Genomic DNA, 23,221 nt, shown 5'->3' with positions numbered 1-23,221 from the left:
TCCACAAGTTAGTGACTCCTTCTGGTATTTATATTTCTCCTTCTGAGTTATTTCACTTATTAGCATTATCCTTTCAAGGTCCATCAATGTCACCACAAACGGCATGAGTTTATCCTTTTTGCTTACAGAATAATATTCCAATGTGCATATGTATATATCAGATCTTCATGATCCACTCATCTGTTTGGGAGCATGTAGATTCTTTCCAAATTTAGCTATAGTAAGTAATGCTGCAATAAACATAAGACTGCAGAATATTCCTTTTGAATTAGTGTTTGAATTTTTTGGATAGATACTTAGGAGTGGAATTACTGGGTCAAATGGCAGAACCATGTTTAATCTTTTGAGAGACCAACTTACTGCTTTCCTTAAGTGCCAGACCAGTTTTCACTCCCACCAGCGGTGAAGGAGACTTCCTTTTCTCCACAAACTTGCTAGTATTTGTTGTTTCTGGTCTTTTCAAAATGGACCATACACACAGGTGTGAAATGGGGTCTCATTGTGGTCTTGATTTTCATTTCTGTTAATAAGTGATTGTGAACATTTTTTTCATGTACCTGCTGGCCATTTCAATGTATTCTTTGAAGAGGTGTCTGTTTAGTTCTTTTGCCCATTTTTTGATTGGGTTATTTGTTTTGTTTTGTAGAGTGCTTTGCATATCTTTGATGTTGGTCCTTTGTGAGATGTATGGTGTGGAAGTACTTTCTCCCTGGGAGAAAAAAAAAAACATTTAAAAGTGTATTTTTGTATGTGTTAAGAATTTTAAAATGTTTGTCATATATTTTATTTTTATAAATTTTTTAAAGATTTATTTATTTATTTATTTATACAAGCACTGGGTACAGTCAGAAGCGAGGAAGGGTGAGAGAATTTACCAGAGTGAGAGCAGGGAACAGAACAGGCAGACTGATGAAATACACTGCTGAGGGGAGCAACGGGCGCGGCAGGAGAGGTCTGTGTGCCATGTGGGACCCTTGCCAGTGGCCAGGGATCGAACTGGCGCTGCAGAGGCTTCAGGCAGCTTTGCAGCCCAGCGCTCAACCGCTGTGCTACCAGGGGAGGCCCATTTCATGTATTTTATAGTTAATACTTTCTCAAATTTCTCTGCCCTTAAATACACACATACTCTTTTACACCATGCCCTACTTTGCTACTATCAAGAAAATATACCAGGATAGTGACTGGCCATCATAAAGCTGCCAGATTTAACAATTAATTTATAGGCTTAACAAAATTTCAAATGAAGTCCCAGTAGGAATTTTCGTTTGTTTGAAATTGACAGAATGATTTTATCCTCTTATCTGAAAAAGTAAGCAAGTGAAAGAACTAAACCATTTTGAAAATAAAGAACACACTTTTCTTGTGTTATCTCTTGTTAAAACTTTGTAAAGCTGCTGCTGTCAGTAAAATATCAAAATATCAACACAAGATTAGACACATCCTATATAGCCCAGGAATATTTTGGTATCTATGACTTTCTATGTATTAAAATAATTACAGACTAATGGCAAAGAGATTGATTGTTCTGATACAGTTTTTGATAAATTGGTTAGATATTTTGAAAACAAATCATTTAAAATTGTCATCTCAATCACAAAAAAAAAATTTACTGACATTGAAGAACTAAATTTGCAGAAACAAATATCCTAAGAAGATGTAACAGAATGTATTGATGTCCAGTGAAGTTCTCTTTAATCATTACAACAATGATGGGAAACCAAACATAAATTATGTGTATTTAAAAACAATTATTTATTTATAGAAGCACAGGGTTCAGTCAGAAGTGCGGGAGGGTGAGAGAATTCACCAGAGCCAGAGCTGGGAGCAGAACAGGCAGACTAATGAAGTACACTGCTGAGGGGAAGAGCGGGCATGGTCTGTGTGCCACGTGGGACCCTCGCAGGCAGACAGGGATCGAACTGGCGCAGCAGAGGCTGCGGGCAGCTTCTCAGCCCAGTGCTCAACTGCTGCACCACAAGAGGAGGCCCAAATTATATGTATTTTTAAGAATTACTCAAAATCAAGAACCAGCACAAAGTTGGAAAAATATTTACAAATAATATGATATTTGTAACTGATATTTTCAATATTTAAAGTGCTTGTGTGAATTTAAAGAGACAGTCAAAAATGGAAAATAGACAAAATGTTATTGATAATTTACTACAAATAGTAGAAAAGCCACTAGACATAGAAAACATATTCAATCTAAAAGATAAATTAAAACATAACTGATGCCATTTTTACCAAATTAGAAGTTTTTTTAAAATATTTATTTTATTTTTTATTTAATATTTTTTAAAAATAATAAATTTAATTTTTATATTCCCCATACAATCGCAATCCCCCCATTCTGACCCCAATCCCTCCCCTCCTGCCCCCCACCCCCCAAAAAGTGTCTCTGGTTCATAGTTTTTTGTTGATTTTGATTTTCACTTTCTTATAGTTATTCATTTTCCTGGTCCTGTATTTAAGTTTTCTAGATTCCTGCTATGAGTGAGACCATCCAGTATTTTTCTTTTTTTTTTTTTTTCTGGCTTATTTTGCTGAGCATGATCCCTTCCAGCACCATCCATGTTGCTGCAAATTGCATGTGTTTATCTTTTTTGAATGCTGAGTAATATTCCATGGTATATATGTACCACATCTTCTTGATCTAGTCGTCTAATTTTGGGCATTTGGGCTGTTTCCAAAGCTTAGCTATTGTAAATGGTGCTGCTATAAACATAGGGGTGCAGGTGCTCTTTGGAATTGATGTTTCTGTGTCCTTTGGGTAAAGACCTAGGAGTGGAATTGCTGGATCATATGGAAGCTCTATGTTTAGTAGGTCCAGAAATCTTCACACAGCTCTCCATAGTGGTTGGACCAGTTTGCACTCCCACCAACAGTGCAGGAGAGTTCCTTTTTCTTCACACCCTCGCCAACATTTGTTGTTGCTAGTTTTTTTAATATGTGCCATTCTCACTGGTGTAAGATGGTATCTCATGGTAGTTTTGATTTGCATTTCCTTGATTACAAGTGATGTTGAACATTTTTTCATATGCCTGTTGGCCATTTGCATTTCCTCTTCAGAGAAGTTTCTTTTTAGTTCTTCTGCCCATTTTTTGACTGGATTATTTTCTTTGTTGTTGTTGAGTCTCATCAGCTCTTTGCAGATTTTTTGATCAGTCCTTTATCATTAGTGTTGTGTGCAAAAATGTTCTCCCAGTTGGTGGGGTTTCTGTTTGTTTTTGTTATTGTCTCTTTTGCTGTGCAGAAGCTCTTTAATTTGATGTAGTCCCAGCTGTTTATCTTTGCCTTCGCTGTCACTGCTTTGGGTGATGTGTCTGTAAAGATGTCTTTGATGTGCATATCATGTAGTGTTTCGCCTATATTTCCTTCTATGTATTTTATGGTTTCAGGTCTTATGTCTAGTTATTTAATCCATTTTGAGTTGCTTTTTGGGTATGGTGTGAGGTAGTGGTCAAGCTTCATTCTTTTGCATGTAGCGACCCAGTTTTCCCAACACCATGTATTGAACAAACTTTCTTTGCTCCAATGCATAGTTTTTGCTCCTTTGTCAAAGATTAGTTGACCATAAATCTGTGGGTTTATTTCTGGATTTTCTATTCGATTCCATTGGTCTGTTTGTCTGTTCTTGTTCCAATACCATGCAGTTTTGATAATTATGGCTTTGTAGTATAGTTTGAAGTCTGGGAGTGTAATGCCTCCATTCTCTTCTTTTTTTTTTTTTTCAGGAGAGCTTTGGCTATTCAGGATTTTTTATTATTCCATATGAATTTCATCAATAATTGTTCTATTTCTTTGAAGAATGACATTGAAATTTTGATTGGAATAGCATTGAATCTGTAGATTGCTTTTGGTAGGATGGCCATTTTAATAATGTTTATTCTTCCAATCCATGAGCAGGGGATGACTTTCTATTTCTTTGTGTCTTCTTCTATTTCTTTTAACAGTGTTTTATAGTTTTCTTTGTATAGGTTCTTTACCTCTTTTGTTAGATTTATTCCCAAATATTTGATTTTTTTTTTGTTTTGATAATAAAAGGGATGTTTTTTTTTTATTTCTTCTTCTTCAGATTAATTGTTTGTGTATAGGAAGGCTACTGACTTTTGCGTGTTGATTTTGTATCCTGCCACTTTACTGAACTGATTGATGAGTTGAATTAGTTTTTCTGTGGAGTTTTTGGAGTTCTCTATGTATATTATCATATTATCTGCAAATAGTGATAGTTTGACTTCTTTTCCTATTTGGATTCCTTGTATGTCTTTCTCTTGTCTTATTGCCTTGGCTAGGACTTCCAGTATTATATTGAAAAGCAGTGGTGAGAGTGGACATCGTTGTCTTGTTCCAGATCTTAATGGAATTGCTTTCAGCTTTTCACCATTGAGAATGATACTGGCTGTTGGCTTGTCATATATGGCCTTCATCCGTTTATCTTCTGTGTCCCAGTTCTCACTGGGACCTGCCGCTTTTCCTCCCTATTAACTTTTTTTTTAATGGGAGATCTTACTCACTGCCTCTCCTCGCGGCCATGTTGCATAGTCCTCTTGCCACCAGCAATCTTCACAGGAAGTTGAGCGGTGAGTGATTTGGTTCCAAAACACTATCTTATTGCCGCCTTTCTCAGATCACTCCTGGTGCCAACTGTTGCTGATTGAGTTTTCCAGAAGCAGATATGAGGCATAATTGTGATATAAGATAGGAGGAATTAACATCTGAAAGGCAGCAAGAGGGGGTCCCACAGAGTCCCATCGCTGCAATGAGTGGTCATGGGTCCTGGGCAAGGAACCACCGATGTAGTGCCCTCTAAGTTCTTTGGTTTGAAGTTTCAAAGAGGGAAAGATATCGGACCAGGGTTGTGGAACACTGGCCAGCAGATACAAGAGTCCTGTGTCCTACTGCTGGGTTATGTTGAAATTCACAGAGTCCTCAGGAAGGCACATCCATGGGTGCTACTGCTGCAACTGCTTTAGAGGAGACATCTGATGTGGGCACTAGCTTCCAAGAAGGTGGTTCAAGATCCTCACAGAACCCACCAGTTACCGAGCCCTTCCGCAGAGGCCCTGCTAGTCTATGAGCCTAGACTGAGCCTCAAACTGGTGATTTTGTGTTCATGTCTTGTGAGACAACAGTGTCAATATATGCGCTACCCAGATGGCTCAAGCCTGCCGGAGCAGCCAGGGCCTTGCTGCGTAGTGGTCGATCAGAGGTGGCTTCTTCAGTTGGGACAAGCGACAAAGGCAACGCCAAGTCCTGGGACGGGCATCCCTCCAGAGGCCAAGTTCACCTCCCAGTATTGTCTGCTCAAGCCTCCGGGCATCATGGCACCCTCCAGCTTCTCTAGAAAAGTTTTTTTTTTTTTTTAAGGGTACTATTCAGTTCTATCATGAATGTAGTAAGACAGATTATTTCATAATCTGCTGATGGTTGTAGACATTATTGTAACTTTTTTTTGGAAAATAGTTTTGTTGTGTATGTCAAGAATCTTATTTATACTCCTTTACTCAGTATTTCTTGATTATTTCTTAGGACTCCATTTTGGGAAAATAATAAAAATCATATTATACATACCGCATATATAAATAAACACATACATATATATTATAAAATTATTTAAAGTAGTGAAAAACTGTAAATAACCCAAATGAACATTTAGGTAAATTATGGTAAATTGGTATGTTGATAGCATACAACTATTGAAAATTTATTACTAAGTATGATATGGGAGGAATGGACTGTGGTGGAGGACTATGGATGCCTTAATGTATGGTAGTTGTGGTGTGGTAACATACATCCGAAGAGGTGTGATCCTATACTTCTGAATCGTATACCATATTGTAAACCAATGTTGCCTCAAAAAAAAAAAAAAAAGAAAAATGTTCTATGTGAATTTTCAAAGGATAATAGCTGATGGTGTTGTTCCCAATGGTAAAATTTGAGCTTCTAATAATAATTTTGGAAAATGTAAAAAGAAATAAAGATATGGGAAAATATTTATGTTATAATATTAAGAGGGGTAAAAGGGGCTTCTAAATAGTATGTATAGTATAATCTCAAATATGTCAAACACACACACACACACACACACATATATATATATATAATATATATATATACACACACACAAACAATTTAAAGAGCAGACCACAAAAGGCTAGCAGTGGTTATTACTTCAAGATGCTGGGATTTTAGTGATTTTCATTTTGGGAAGATTTATGATGGTATGATTAGTGAACAGGAAAACATTAATAATAGCATGGTTAGTGAATAGGGAAGCAGTAGTGCCTAAAACTTAAAAATTAAATTGTTGTAGTATATAGCAGAAGCAGTTTCTGGGGAAGAGGTAGTCTTAAGGAAAGATATCCCTATGTTCAAATCCTAGACCTGCTTCTTTTTATGTTGTTTTGGGTAAAATTACCTCGTCACTCTGATTTTCTTTCTCCATATGCAAGCTGGTGATAATACCTAACCTATAGGGCTTGAAAGATTATATAATCTGGCACATAATTGCTACTTAGTAAGTTTATTATTTTAATCCATCAGGAGGCTTTCCACAGTGACCACTTCATGACATGAAGTGGAATCTCTGCAGTTTCCTCTTTAATTTAGAATTTGAAAGATTTTTGTTAGGTTATTCATCTGTGTTAGATTTCTTTTTTTTTTTTATATTTTTATTTCTATTTATTTTTTATATTTTATACTTTTTACATAATTTTTCATTTTTGCACAATATATGCTTTTTCATCTTGGTTATAGTCCCCATATAATTCCCACCCCCCTTATTTTGACCATAATCCCTCCTATCTTGATCTAGTTCCTGCCTTAGAAGTTATCCTTCCTCAGAAGTTAATAAGTAACAAATATTTTATTCTTTATAAAATATGTGAAAATGATATACATTTACCATCATAATATTTGAATGAACTCTCCTAAAAGTTAGATAATAAACAGTCTATATTTCTAAAGATAATTTTTGAAAGCAGGTGTAGTACCACAATTTGTCTTTGAACTGCTCTTTTACTGAAATTTTACTTGTAAATTAAAGTCTGTTATGTAATTCAATGCTCATAATTCTAAATGGGCAAAATAATCATAAAATTATATTCACAAACTTTTTAATGAAATAATCACTTTTTTGACAAGTTGCTTTGCTAATCCAAATGCCTTTGCAAATCTGAAAAAAATATGTCTAATGGTTGCATAGTGTCCAATTTTATAAGCAAATTAACACTCATGAATGAAAAGATATAACCTATAATAGAAATGCCTCATGGTTGCACACATAGCACTTTACAATTTACAAAACTTTTCCCCTACTCTTAACAACAACCTTGTTATATAGATACAACAGATATTATCATCCTAATTTTACATTTTTGGAAATTGAAAACCAGAGGGCTAAGTTACATGTCAAACTTTACACTGCCAATTCTGATTCCAAGTTTGTTTTTTTTTTTTTTTACTTTACCATAGCAGATTTTTTTCATAGATGCAAAATTATTGAGAAATACAGTGCCATTAAAATCCTGTAATTTGGTAGGAGAACAGAGGTCTGGAGCTACTTCTTATGTCAGAGATGGGTTTTAGCACTTTGTTTAGAAGGAAGGAAGTACAGTGGAGTATGTCAGTGATCTATGGGTGATTTGGATTGGGTGCACTACGGTCTCAACCCCTGATGGGGAGGATCCTAATGCTACCTCATTAAAAAGAATAAATAAATGTAAAACATAGAATTTGTTTAATATGGGACTACTAATTTAATAATATGCATTGGTATACTAGAAGCTTTTATTTAATAGCGTGACTAAGAGCAAAATTCCTGAGAATTGAAGTTAGGCAGTTAAAGTCATAGAAATAGTGGAATTACCAATGCTAAAGTGATAATCTGGCTTCTCTTCAGATTGTATAAATATTTTGCCTTTTACCAATGCTGAAACAAAACATCCCTTATATATTAAAGACCCTGACAACATCACTATATTTTGGTAGTGTATTAAAATTAATCATATTATAACCTAAGTCATTTAAAAAATAAATCCAGTATAATGCATTCACTCTAAGAAGATATATGAATCACATTGCTTTGGGAAATTTACATTAAAAGTGAAGAGAAGGATTCTCAAAGAGGTTAGTTTCATCTGTTTACCTAATGTTCTTATTATTTGCTCAGATTTGTCTGCTTAAAGGTTTTTAATGAAGTAACTTTAAAAGACATCAACATTGTAAAAAAGTCAAATGATAAATTATCATTTTATTCTAGGTTCTGTTTACAGAGGAGGATGTGAAATTCTATCTTGCTGAACTGGCCCTTGCTTTGGATCATCTGCACCAATTAGGAATTGTATATAGAGACCTGAAACCAGAAAAGTAAAGCTATGTTTTCCTTACATATCCCTGTAATTACTATATTTCTCTAGCTAACTTTTTGACCTTCTTTGATAAATATTTTATTTTAAAGATTATATGAAAATATGTATGAATTATACCATTATATGAAGCTTATAAAAGTTAATCATAGTAGCATACCATTTGATACAACTAATCATTTAAAAAATTCCCAGTACATCAAGTACTGACTTTTTGAAAATTTATGACATTTATGCAAATGTTTTATATAAAATATTTCATCTTACTGGATGTAAATTTTGATTTACAGCATTTTACTAGATGAAGTGGGACATATCAAGTTAACAGGTATGCATTTTTTAATTCTACGCTAAGCTCATTAATATATTTTTTGTTACTTTAATATATGTTTAAGCCTATTTTCTTTTTTCTTGATTTGATTTACATTTTATTCACCTCTTTAATGAACCAAAGTTAAAGGGTAGAAAGGGTTTTTGATATGTTCTAATTGTAATACCAATAAAAGAACATACAAGAGAGTAACTACCCTAATTAATAAATGACATTTGATTTTCCAGGTAAAAACGCATCATCTTGGTTTAACTCAAGATTGAGGGGTTTATTACAGGTAGCAATTGTATTTGAATATAGGGATAACTTTTTAAAAACTTTTAAGTCAAGTGTTCCATAATTAAATCAAGTTTATTTTGTTTTTTATTTGTATAAAACATTTTATTTTACTTACTCTATTTTCACTATTGAGATTTTATTATATATAACACGCTGCTAATCCTTACAGAACTTTTAGGCATAAAGCATTCTTATTATAACATTCACAATTTTTTTTATTTTGAAATAATTATAGGCTCACAATAAGTTGCCAAAATAATATCAAGATCCTATGTACCCTTCACCCAGCTTCCCTCAATGGTGACATCTTATAAACCTGCAGTGCATTATTAAATCCAGGACCTTGATTGGTACAGTACAACTAATTGAATGACATACTTTACTTGAATTCATCAGTTTTTACATGCATTTGATTTTTTGTTTCTCTTTCTGTATAGTTCTTTGTCATTTTGTCACATAGATGGATTCGAATACCAGTACTAAAATCAATATTCAGAACTGTTCTATAGCTACAAAATAGTTCTCTTGTGCTGCACATTTATAGTTACGTGCTTCATCATCTTTTCCTAACTCCTAGCTACCAATTCTCTGTTCTATGTCTTGAATTTTTTTTTAAATTTTAGAATATTGTATAAATATGACCATACAGTAGTCACACCTCTGAGCTCTAATCCTTGAGAAATGAAAACGTAGGTGCACACAAAATCTTATATGAATTTTCAGAGCAACTCTGTAATAGAGATCTCAGTTGTCCTTCAGAGAGGCTGAATGGATGAACTTACACACACACACACACAGAGAGAGAGAGAGAGAGAGAGAGAGAGAGAGAGAGAGAGAGAGAGAGAGAGAGAGAGAGAGAGAGGAATACTACTTACCACTAAAAAAGAAATAACTCATGGCATGTGCAACAACTTGGATGAACTCAAGGTCATTTTGCTGAGTGAGCCAATCTCAAAAGGTTACTTATGTTTTAAATAGATAGTAAATTCTGTATTTAATTATCAGAATTTTAAAACAGAGATAAAATGAAGATGTGGTCTTTACAGAGAATTTTGGACCTGTGTACTTTAAAGGTAAGTTGCTTTAAATTTCTAAGTATACTACTTAAATGTAATGATAAAGTATGAAGTTATTAACTTAAAAATGTAAGCAAATGTGTCAAAAATCAAAATCAGTTTTATGAAACTTATTGATTTATAACCTGATTTTCTTTCATATATAAAAGAAGCATTGCAAATTTAAGGGAATTAAAAGAGGAAAAGGGAAGAAAAATGAAGCGAGTACAGTACTTTTGAGATTGTACATATTATAAAATTTTATTTTGTAGCAGTCAAACTTTAGTTGTAAAGATAATTAGAACTTTTAATTATTTTAATTTTGCTTAATAAATTTTATCGATTTCATCAGGGGTGAGGAAGGGAGGTGGAAAGAGAGTAACATAAATCCTACTTATATTTCTCTTCTACATCAAGGTTAATTGGGTGATTAATGTGTCAGATTTTTTATATTTAGTCTTATATGCATCTTTATATGGATTCTTAAATATGTTAAACACACTTTTCATGCTTTGAAGGTGAGAATAGTTAGAATCAATGTTAATTTATAAGCAAGACACACAAGACATGTGACAAGAAGAAAATGTGATTTATATGTTATTTCACAATTCAATCTATTTTCCTTAACATAGCACCAATATTTCTTTAAAGAAAGTGAACAATTACAAATATTGGATAATTTATACTGTTTTATGTTTATAGCTGAATTCAGCATTTTTCTGCTCTATATTTATGTATTTATCCTTAAAACTTTCCAGTAAGTCTGGTTAAAGTGATCATTCACAAGTATTTTAAGACCATTTTTCAGCCTTTATTTTATTCCTTCTTTCCTTTTTTTCTTTTCTTCCTTTTTCGCTTTCTACCTTTTGTTCGTTTCCATCTTGAGTGTCTTTCCTCTTTTCCTCCCTCCTTCCCTGCTTGTCTCCTTCCCTCCACTTAAATACCATAGTCAGAAATCACCAAATTAATTGTTAATCATATCAGTGGGCTGTGCATGGGTTGTAGAGATTTACCAATGTCACGTCTCGGCATTCTGAATTTCCCAGGATAATCTTACAGAGGGACAATACCCTTTTTTTTTTTGCCTGTCCACTATAAAAAAATCTTCCACATGTGAAGAATGGACGTAATGGTTAGTAGATTACTCAGGAATGTCAGTGCACTATAAAAAGGTTCCTTGGTATGACTGTGCTTTGAGCCTGATTAATTTCATAATCAGATTATGAATATATAACAGTTCAGTGGAGTGAGAATGGGTACCTTCCAAGATAACTGTACACTTGTTAATATATAATTTATATTGTCCTTATGTCTTTTTTTTTTCTTGGATACAATCAATCACACACACACAGACACACATACACACACTTACACTAACTATGTGGATATCCTGGTGAGAGAAATGTTAACTAATAACATGTTAAAAGTGATAAATTGAACACACAGTTGTTTTTTGAAAGCCTGCGGTTGTTATAATGTATTTTCGGTTGGATATAATTCAGGGGTAATTTCTATAAAGGGGGAGAAAAAGCATACGTTGTCAGAAATTTAAATCACATAATACTTGACCTGAGTTTTTGTGAGAAAATAAGTACTTGAAGTAATTCTAAGTAATTTTTACCTTTATCAAAACAGTAACCAGTATTGCTTACAATAAATACTAGTTACATTATTGTGTTCTGGGCATGCTTTTAAAATCTAAAGCCATATAAAGGGATGATTACAAATACTGACACCCTCCCCAAACAAAAGAACCCTTTATGTAGCTGATTTCTATATTTTCTTTTCAAATAAGTAGTGTGGAAAAAACATTGATTAAGGTATGTCTTATTTACTATTGTAGCTAACTCTTATGATTGTAAATTTTTTTAAATTGGCTGATGAGCAAATTCTACTGAGTTTTCTCAGAAATAGTACAGCAAAAGACCTCTGTGGTGTGGCATAAATCGCTGAAAGTTAACAGAGCATAAGAAAATTATCTTCCCTTCTTCCTCCTTTCTGGAATGCCCAAAGAGGCAGTGTTCTTCTCTACAGGTATGTTGTTATATTCAGCTGAACTGAACTTGAAGATCAGCTCTTATTTATGTTTAATTTTTAACAAGCAATGTTCAGAATTTAAAAGGCTCAAAATGCAGAGAAAGAACATTATGATACTAAACAAGATTTTTTAAAACATATGCCGAAATCATAATACATTCAGTTATTATATAAGGATAAGTGATTTTTAAGTGAAACTATTGAACATGGTTATACAAACAGTATCAAGGGGCCCTAAAATTAAGTGTCAATGTTGGTATTTTATTTAAAGTAAAATATAGCTTCTTTCTCTATAGAATTAAAGTATAATTTACATAGAATAAAAATAATATTTTGGATTCTTGTGGTGATAGAATTTTTCTGATCTTGGTCTTCCTTATTTTCAAGATTATGGTTGTGCTATTGTACTATAATTTTGAAAAATATTATCTGGGAGAAACTGGGTAAAAGCATTAAGAGAATCTGTGTAGTATTTCACATGTATATATGTGCATGTGAATCTGTAGTGATTTCAATATAAAGTTTGATATTTAAAAAAAAAAACATTACTTGGGCCTTCCTGGTGGTGCAAGGGGTTAAGCACCTCACTATGGGGTGGTTTGCAGCCTTTGCAGCACAAGTTTGATCCCCGGCCGGCCAGGGAGCAACCCACATGGCACGGCAGACCTCTCCTGACTTGCCCGCTGCTCCCCTCAGCAGTGTACTTCAGTCAATCTGCCTGTTCTGTTCTGTTCCCCACTCTGTCTCTGGTGAATCCTCTCACCAACCCCCCACATCTCTGGCCTGCACCCCAGCTCTTGTATGCATTAATAAATCTTTAAAAAAATTAAAAAAACATTAATTTTTCCATGTATAATTCTCTAAACTTTGACACATGCATAGTCTTGTAAGCACCATCAAAATCAATATATAAAACAGTTCTGGACATCAAAAGGAAAAGGAAACCTCAACATCCCCTCACACCACTACTGCAGCTGCAACCAGCACCTCTGATACTCTGCAAGGTGCCAGGTAAATACTCCCTGCCCAGTTTCTGAGGAAAGGGAAGCTCTAGCATCTGTCCACTGCCACTGCCATTGTAGCCAGACCCCTGCCTCTCCACAAAACACCAGGTGAGTACAACCCTCCTTGCCTCAGAGATGAAGGAAACTCCAGCATCCCCCAGTGACTATTGCCATTGCAGACAGCCCCGCACGACTCCCCAAGGTACCAGGTAAATGTGCCCCATCTGCCCTCAGAGGAGGAGGAAGCCTCAGCATCCCCACCCACCAACTACTGAGCAGCAATGCAAAGTCAGGGGAGTAGACCCTGATAAGAGCCAAGGCTTGTTTGAGAAGAAGAGCAAAAGCCACACCCACAGCTGGGCAATGGGAGAACTAACAAAGGGGAGAAGGAAGAACACAGCAAATTGCCACACAAGTACTCAGGGGAACAAAATACCAGTGAGGGAGAATGTCTTTGGGACTAAACTACAAAGAGATGGAAGATATAGGCTTCCTTTCAGATGCAGAATTCAAAATTGCCATGATGAAGAAAATTAAATAATTTGAATTAAAGAAAATAAAAGAAAACGAATGTCATGAGAAATAAGATCAACACAACAGGTGATCTTAAGACGATGAACTGAAGACCAAAATTGAAGTTCTAACTAACAAGAGAAATATGGAGATTCAGGATATAAAAAGAACATTATAGGAGTTATAAAAAAAGAGAGCTATGGAAGTAGAATAGACAAAATGGAAGAACAAATCAGTGTATTTGAAGATGTGAAATTAAACAAGGAATATGGGTAGAAAAATAAAAAGAGAAACAAAGTAAAAAAAAATGAAGAAATACTCTGAGATTTATTTGACTCCATGAGGAAAGGAAATATAAGAATAATGGGAATAACAGAGGGAGAAGATAGGGGGGAAACAAAGTAAATTTAAAGAAATAATGGAGGAAAACTTCCTGAATTTAGAAAAGGTAAAAATGTACAAATCCAGGAAGCTTAAAGAATCCCAGGGTATCTAAATAAAGTGAGACTGACAGCAAAACATTTAGTAGTAAGACATTCAAAATTTCAAGACGAAGAAAATATTGAAGCTGGCAAGGGGAAAGAAGCAGATAACTTATAAAGGCACCTCAATGAGGCTAAAATCAGACTACTCTGAAGAAATACTATGCACAAGGAGTGAATGGAACAGCATATGCCAAATATTAAAGATAAAAACTAGCAGCCAAAAACAATTTATCCTGCAAAACTCTCCTTCAGATGTGAAGGAAAGGAGTTACAAAATCCTTTGCAAACAAAAGGAACCTGGAGGAGTTTGCAAACAAACGACCCTTCTTCCCGCCAAGAAATATTGAAAGGAGTTCTTACATCTAACCCAAAAAAAAAGAAAGATATACAAATAACTGAATGATGAAATAGATAGAACCACATAAAGCTAAGGAACAAATCACAGCAACAGATTTTCATACATCACTAATCACTAAATATATATAGGCTGAACTCACCAATTAAAAGGCACAAAATATCTAGCTACATCAAGAATCAGAACCCAGCTCTCCACTCTCTCCAGAAAATAAACTGAGCTCCAAAGATAAACTGAGAAAAAATGGTTGGGAAAAAAATCCTATAAGAATAATTATCAATTAATTATATTGATTTATTTCCTGTATAATGAGTCAACCTTTTAGCCCTGGGGTTAACCTCACCTGTTTTTTTTTTTTAATTTTAAATATTGTAATTTGTTCCATCATTTTATTTGACTCTTCTTTAGAACTTCTATTTTTTTTGCTAATGTTTTCTATTTTAATATTTGTTTCAGTGTGTTATTGTGATCATTTTTAAAACACCTGCTTTAATGTCTTTGTCAGAGAATTCCTACATCTTTGTCATCTTGCCATTGGTTTCTATTACATTTTACCATCTGGGTTGAAATTCTTGTGGTTCTTCATATGTCAAACAACTTCAGATTGTATTCTTGTCATTTTAAATATTAAGCTATGAGATTCTGGATCTTCTTTAAATTCTATGGATGATGTTGATATTTTCAGCTTTAGCAGGCAGTTGACCTTGTTAGATTTAGGTGGCAAGTTTCAACCCAATTCTGTAGGTTATTGTTCCAATGTAAGTTCAATTCGAAGGTCATTCTGGGACATTGACAATAGTTATGAATTATTTAAGTTTTCAAAGTCTTTGATACATTGTTTTAGGATTTGATCCCCAAATGTGTGGCTCAGGGGTAAATGCTGGAATTCATAAACAAAGAAAATCTAAATAAATTGCTTTGCTATGTTCATGGATTAAATTTTTTAATATTATTGTAATGACTTAGGGAACACTACATCAGGAAGACATAAAATTAATCAAGCTATATATACTCAACAAATGAAGGAGCACCAAAATATATTTCTCAACTACTATTAACTCTAAAAACAGACATTGGGGAAAAAAACACAGTTGTAGTAGGGGACTTTTAACACCCCACTCTCACCTCTGGAAAATCAGCTAGACAGAAAATAAATAGGGAAACAATAGCCTTAAACAAAGAATTAGACCACATGGACCTAATGTGTGGTTATACACACACATATATGATACTGCACCCCCCAAAACCTGAATATACATGTTTCTCAAGTACACTTGGAACATTATACAGGATTCATCATATATTGGGTCACAACACAAGTATCAGCAAATTCAAAAATATCAAAATCCTACCAAGCATCTTCTGTGACCATAAAGATATCAAACTAGAAATCAACCACAGAAAGAAAACAGGGGGCACATACAGACCAATGGAAGAGAATAGATAACCTAGAGGCAAACCTAAGTGGGCGGTTAATCTATGAAAAGACAATTAAGAATATACCCTGGAGCATGGACAGCCTCTTCCAATAAGTGGTGTTAGGAGAACTGGACAGTGCATGAAAAAAATTAAAGTAGATCACTATCTCACACCACACATAAAAATCAATTCAAAATGGATTAACAATTGGACATAAGACCTGAAACAATACAATACATAGAAAAAAATCATAAGCAAAACACTTCTTGACATATGTTTCAGGGACATAATTTGAAAATTCTTCTGTAGCAGCAATTATAAAAGGAACTACATAAAACAATAAATCTCTTGTATAGCAAAAGAAACTGTCACCAAAACAAAAGGACCCCCCCGGTAAATGGGAGAAATAATTGCACACCATGTATCTGAAAGGGGCTAATGTAAAAGATTTGCAAAGATCTCATACAACTAAACAAAAAGAAAGCAACCCAATTTAAAAATGGGCAGAAGAACTAATTGGCACTTATCCAAATAAGACATGTAAATGGTCCATAGGCACATGAAAAAATATTGTTCATCACATTGTCAGAGAAATGCAACCACAATGAGATGCCATCTCACAACTGTGAGAATAACCCATATCAAAAAGTCCAGAAATAATAAATGCTGATGAGGATGTGTAGGAAAAGAATCCTACTATACTTTTGGTGGGAATGTAGATTTGTCAAGCCCTGCGGAGAAACAGCATGGCAGTTTCTCAAAAGTCTACGAATGGATGGGTCTTCATTATCTAACTCAGCAATTCCACTCCTCGGTATCTACCAGAAGAATACAAAAGCACTAACTTGTAAGGAAACTTGCACTCACATGTTCATTGAAGAACTGTTTACATTAGCCAGGATATGGAAACAACCTAAATGTCCCCAAACAGTTGAATGGATTAAGAAGATGTTTGTGTATTGGACTATTCGGCTATCAAAAGATAAACTTTTGCCATTTATGGCAACATGAATGGAGCTGGAAGGGATAATAAGATCAACCATATGAAAAAAAGAAGTGCTGGATGGTGTCAGTTACATGTGGAATATAGGAAAACAAAACAAAGGGTTAGATAAAGCCAAACTAAAAATCTAACCCTAGAAGGCTCACTGTGGAATGGGGCCAACCAGAAGGGTAGGAGGAAGGACAAAATGAGAGACAAGAACGAAGAAGGGAGGAAGAGTAGTGTCTGTGGTGATGAATCATGGGTTCTTTGGTGGTGGGCACCTTTTTGGCAGTGAAGCCTGAAAGGTGGATCCTATACTTCTGTTATGGAAACAATGATGCTAACCAAAATTAATAAAAAATATTAAAACAAAATTTTCTGTTAAAAATACTCAATGAATATATATTTTATCACACATTGTATTATCCAAAAGGCATTTTATAAAAATGTGGGGTTTTCATGCATGTAATAATATATGTATAATAAATATGAAAGAAAGTTTCATAATTCCTCAAAATTTCCCTACTATAATTCAGTCTTATCTTTACCCCTAAAAAGCCACCAGTTGGCATTTGGGCCTATAGTTTTATCTTCTCCACAATATAACAAGCAAAGAGGCTTGCAGTATATAACCTTTTGAGTTTGGCTTCATTTTATGTAGTATATTGCTTTTGAGATTCATCCACATTGTTGTCTGTATCACTAACGTGGTTTTTCTTTACTATTGTTATTGCTGAGTAGTGTTCATTTTATGTTGGTAACATGGTTTGTTTAACTATCAATTAAAGCAATTTTGGGGTGCTTTTGGCAGTGATGGATGAAGCCACTATAAATATTCATGTACAGGTGTTATATGAACATAAATTTTTATCTCACTTGATTAAATACCAAAGGAATGAGATTGCTTGGTGATATGGTAAGTGCATATTTAACTTAATGAGTAACCTCCAAACTCTTTTCTGAAGTGCTTGTGCCATTTTATATATCCACCAACAATGTATGAGAGTTCCAGTTTCTCTCCATTACTTTGTATTGTCAGTATTTTTTTCCTACCTATACTAATAGGTACGTGAGCAGTATTTGATTATGGTTTTAATTTCATTTATGTAATAGCTAATGATATTGAACACCTTTTCATGTACTTACTTCTTTGGGGGATATATCTGTTCTGATAAAGGATTGTTTACTATTAAATTTTGAGGTTTTAAAAAATATACTGTGTATGTAAGTCCTTTGTTAGCTGTGTGAGTTGCAAATATTTTCTCCCAGTCTGTCACTTCTTTCTAATTTCTTGTAACAGTGTCTTTTAGAGAGCAATTTTAGATTTTGATAAGGTCTGGTTTATACACTTTTTTCCTTTAATGGAATATACTTTTAATGCATCTGTGAAATTTTCACCTACCCCAAGGTCACAAAGATTTCCTCCTATGTTTCATATGGACATTTTACAGTTTTAGGTTTCACATTTATGATTCATTTGTGCATGTGTGTTTATCATATAAGGATGGATTTCTATGTATTGATATATTACTTTTCTGGCTCCATTTGTTGAAAAAACGTCTCCACAGAATTGATTTTACACCTTTTTCAGAAATCAATTAACAATATGTACCACTTCTTTTATAATGCAACACATCTGTTATAAAAATCACTGCACTATGCATAGCTGCACAATTAAAAGCACAGAAATTATGGAGAAAATAGGGTTGTGTTTCACACTGAAATATTTAACAGTGACATTAAAGAAAGATAAAAGGTTAATGAAAATGATAACATTATTTTCCATGATTAAGAAAATGTAAAGACTGCAATAAATATGGTACCTTATCTTGAAAAATTGTGATTTGCTTGTAGGATAACATCTGTAAGTTTACAATTTGTAATTAATTGTGAAGTAGTGGAAGATAGATGATTATCTGGAATTGAGAGAAAAGTTGTAACATTACAGGTGGACAGGAATATCTCTTAACAAACATGGTGAGCTGAAATAGCTGGAAGATGTTTGATGTTTGTGTATGTAGCATGTATATTTTTATTCAAGTCAGTTCAAGTAGGTGCAGTTTTCTGGTCTTTCATCTAGTATTTCTAGCTGATTGTGCAAAATTGCACATAAACAAATCCAAAATTGGAAACTCATGTTATGCTTAGATTGTTTCCAATCATACCGGAACAAATTTGCATTTTCAAATTGTTCTTTTTTTTTAATTTCAATAACATTAGTGTACCACACTGCATACGATTTGCTGGTATAGGTTTAGAAGAATTGGCTATATGTGTCAGTCTGTTCTTGGACACTGATGCTGTTCTATTGATATAAATATTATGTTAAGCCTCATTTTTTCCCAAAACTCTTTTGCTATTCTACTTCTTCTTTTTATATAAATTTTAAATTCACTTTGTTGATTTCTTCAAAAGAAATCTTGCTGGGATTTTCATTAAAGTATCATTTTATCTGTATATTAGTTTTGGGAGAATTGACTTGTTTAGCAGCACTGAATCTTCTAAAGCGTGAACACAGTATATCTCTCCATTTACTTAGATTTACTTTGACGTCTTTCATTTGTGTTCTGTTTTCAGCATGCAGGTTTTGGTTATACTTTGCATATTTATGCCTGTGTGAATACTGGTGATATTTTTGGTGGCATTATAAATAGTAATTTCTAAATATTAACTTCCAATTTTTCATTTCTATCACATAGACATAATATATTTATATATAATATATCTATCTATCTATGTGTATCTTAAGCTCTAAAAGGCCTTAAACAAAACTGGAAGCTGACCAAAGCCAATCAAAATTTGCTTCATTGTAATTTTTATAAGCTTAACTTAATGTCTGTTTTGTGTAGTCTATTTCCAAATTTATATCGCAATGGCAAGTTTGATGTAATTGTTTTCCTCAAAATTGTTGAATGATATTCTAGTACGGATATTTTGAAGATAAGATTAAAATGAGCAATCTTTAAAAGTTCTTAAAGAGTATTCTTATGAAATACAGGTTGCTTTCCATTGTTGATCTCAACAGAAGCTTTCTTAAAAGTAATTGCAGGTCATCCTGGAATATATAGCATGTAATTTTGTTTCTTTTGGTATTTTCTATTTTTGGGAAATCTTCAGATATATTTTTGTGTAACACTGTTATTATAGATTTTGGACTCAGCAAGGAGTCAGTAGATCAAGAAAAGAAGGCCTACTCATTTTGTGGTACAGTGGAGTATATGGCTCCTGAAGTTGTAAATAGGAGAGGTCATTCCCAGAGTGCTGATTGGTGGTCATATGGTGTACTTATGGTAAGTAGCATTATTTTTTAAAATTATGCCAGTATAAAATTAATATTATTTTGAATTTGAATTTAAATTTTGGGATGTGACGTGAGAATAGGTTTCTGATAATCCATGATTATCATTATAAATCATGTGGTTGATTATCTTATAAAGTAAAAATTAAGGTTTAGGTTTCTGATTTTTTTAATGTTGCTAGATAAAAAGGTAAACAGCAACATTCTTGTATAAAGCATTAAGATTTAAATCTTAGAAAAAGATATACCAAATTTTGTATTTCAGAATACTTTGTTTAGCAGATATATAGTATTTTAATTAGGTATCATAGAATTTAGCACCTTACCATATACTACTGCCTTATTTTCAAATTGTTTCAATCATAGAAAGATTATAAACCTCTTAAGAAAAACAGTCATGTCTTATACTCATTTTCGTCTCTGATGGTACCTAGAAACTGGGCATGACTTAATTTGGTATAAGATTAAACATAGAATTTGCAGTATTAAGAAGGATGGTTAACAAATAGCTGTTTAATCAGATATAATTTGCTTCTGAGGACTGATAATCCTGTCTACCTTTAAATCACTGAGGACACACTATATGACACAGCAATATATGAAGTGCCTGTCATAAGCATGGTATTTGGGTAGGCACCTGGGGTAAGAACAGGCTAGAAGTACACTATTTTGCATTTTCTATGACCTAAGGAGGCATATAATTTGGTTGCACTAACAACTGTAATAGCTAAATAAACTTTCCAGAAGTACCTTAGGACTTTAACCAAAAATTCATTTAAGTTGAGGTGTGGAAAGTGGAGAAGGGAGAACTTAAATTAAACCCTGAAGGATGGATAAAATTTAAATAGCTGCATGTCAAGAATAGCATTGTGATTGTGTTAGCAAAGGTCTGGAGAACCAATTTGAGTACAGTAGTGGATAATGATGGTTAAAGATGGAGGAAATAAGGCTAAAAGTATATAAGCACATTTGCATGTAATTTTCTGAGTATTGGGAAAATTTTGTATATTGATAGGATGGTAATTAGGGAAACACGTATTTTAGGAAGATTAGTCTTGACATCATTATATAAATGGATTGCAATCAGAGGAAACAAGTAAGGAGACCAGCAGTGTCTCCTTACAAGACACTTAGAAAACTATAGACTGAAAAAGAGGAGATCTTAAAGACATTTTAAAGAAAGAACTGACTGCCATTACTAGCAGATTGTCACAGATGAAGCAGAGTGGAAGATAAAGATACTGCTAAAATTTAAGAACTTTAGGGTAATGAAATTGTGGTTGGTCAACAGAAAAAAGATAGCTGGGAAAGACTGATTTTGGAAGTATTGATATATAATATATAATATAAAACATTTGGAAAGAATTAGTCAATCAGTTAATTATATATTTTTAATTGAAGTGACCTTGACTAATAACATTATGTAAGTTTCAGGAATGCATCATCGTAAATCAACATCTGTACATATTGTTTAGCAATATAAGTCCATTTCTATCCTTCATGCAGTTGACTCCTTTGACATAATTTGCCCAAAGCCTGTCCCTCTTTACCTTTTGGTAACCAATAATTTGATTTTGGTTTTACAGTTTTAAAAGGTTTTTTTTTTTTTAATTTAGATCATTCATTTGTTCAGTTTCATGTGGTGTTTGTCTTTCTCTGTTCAACTTATTTCACTAAGTATAATACCCTCTAGGTTCATGCATGTTGTTGTACATGGCAGCATTTTATCTTTTTTTATACAGTGGATAAGTAGTTCATGTGTATATATAACACATCTGTTCATTATCCATTCATCTGTTCATGAAACATTTGGTTGTTTCTGCTCTTGGCTATTGTATATAATACTGCAGTGAACATGGGGGGTGCGTATGTCTCTTTGAATCAGTGTTTTTGCATTTTTGGTCAATACCCCAAAGTGGAATTATATGAAATTTCTCTTTATAATTTTTTAAAGATTTTTCTATGTATGCATACAACAGCTGGGGTACAGGCCAGAGATGGGGGTGGGTGGGTGAGAGGATTCACCAGAGACAGAGTGAGGAGCAGAACAGGCAGATCTACTGAAATACACTGCTGAGGGGAGTAGCAGGCTAGGCAGGAGAGGTCTGCTGTGCCATGTGGGCTGCTCCCAGATCAGGGATTGAACTCATGCTGCAGTGGCTGGCTGGCAATAGCTTGATAGTGCTGTATTTAACCCCTGTGCCACCAGGGATGCCACAGATTAATGTTTTATGTCCAGTCAAAAAATCGGTAGAAGAGCTAAAAAGACACTTCTCCAAAGAGGAAATGCAAATGGCCAACAGGCATATGAAAAAATGTTCAACATCACTTGTAATCAGGGAAATGCAAATCAAAACCACAATGAGATACCAAGTTACACCAGTGAGAATGGCACATATTGAAAAAGCTAGCAACAACAAATGTTGGCGAGGATGTGGAGAAAAAGGAACTCTCCTACATTGCTGGTGAGATTGCAAACTGGTGCACCCACTATGGAAAGCTCATAATTTTTTAAAAAAAATTCTCTGCTACTGAGAAAACCGGAATGCAAAAAATGAAAAAAAAAATCGATTCTGAGTCAATAATGAATATGAAAGAAAACCAGTTATAGCTCACTTCATCCTTTTTGAGCCACTTCTGCCCATTTTTTATAGGGTTGCTTGTTTTTTGTTGTTGAGTTTCGTGTGTTCTTTTCATACGTTGTTTCTAATAGAATAATAGTGTTTTTGGTTCACAAAACAGTGTATGATTTAGAATTATAGAATTACATTCCTATGGAGTATGTCAGCACTCTACATTGACCACCAAAGCACCCATAGTCCTCAACGATAGTCTACTGGGCACCTTTTATATTTTGCCCTACTCCTACACCCTGCTCCTCTGCTAGCCACAATTCTATGGTCAAATTTTAGGGCTTGTTACTGGTTTGGTTTTGTCTTCTCCTTTGTCTCATGTCTCTGTATTGCACAGATAAGTGACATCATCAGGTATTCCTTTTTCCTATTTGACTCAGTGTTATCCCCTCCACTTCCATCCATGTTGTCACATATGCAAGATTTATCTTTTTTATAGCTGAGTAGTATAGCATACACGC

The 23,221-nt window shown here is 33.9% G+C and overlaps 1 protein-coding gene across 1 annotated transcript in view; it reads left to right on the top strand.

Annotated features, from left to right (window-relative positions):
- RPS6KA6 (ribosomal protein S6 kinase A6) overlaps window positions 1–23,221 on the top strand; it is a gene marked incomplete at its 3' end in the record, with an annotated part of 242,802 nt that overhangs the window by 101,194 nt on the left and 118,387 nt on the right. Inside the window, exons 7-9 of the mRNA XM_084259149.1 lie at window positions 8,261–8,367; window positions 8,657–8,694; window positions 19,977–20,119. Of these exons, the coding sequence (XP_084115275.1) occupies window positions 8,261–8,367; window positions 8,657–8,694; window positions 19,977–20,119 (288 nt within the window). The remainder of the gene's footprint in view (window positions 1–8,260; window positions 8,368–8,656; window positions 8,695–19,976; window positions 20,120–23,221) is intronic.

Source organism: Talpa europaea (assembly GCF_964194135.1).
Source record: "Talpa europaea genome assembly, chromosome: X".
Taxonomy (NCBI): Eukaryota; Metazoa; Chordata; class Mammalia; order Eulipotyphla; family Talpidae; genus Talpa; species Talpa europaea.
This window is presented reverse-complemented; position numbering and strand designations above follow the sequence as displayed.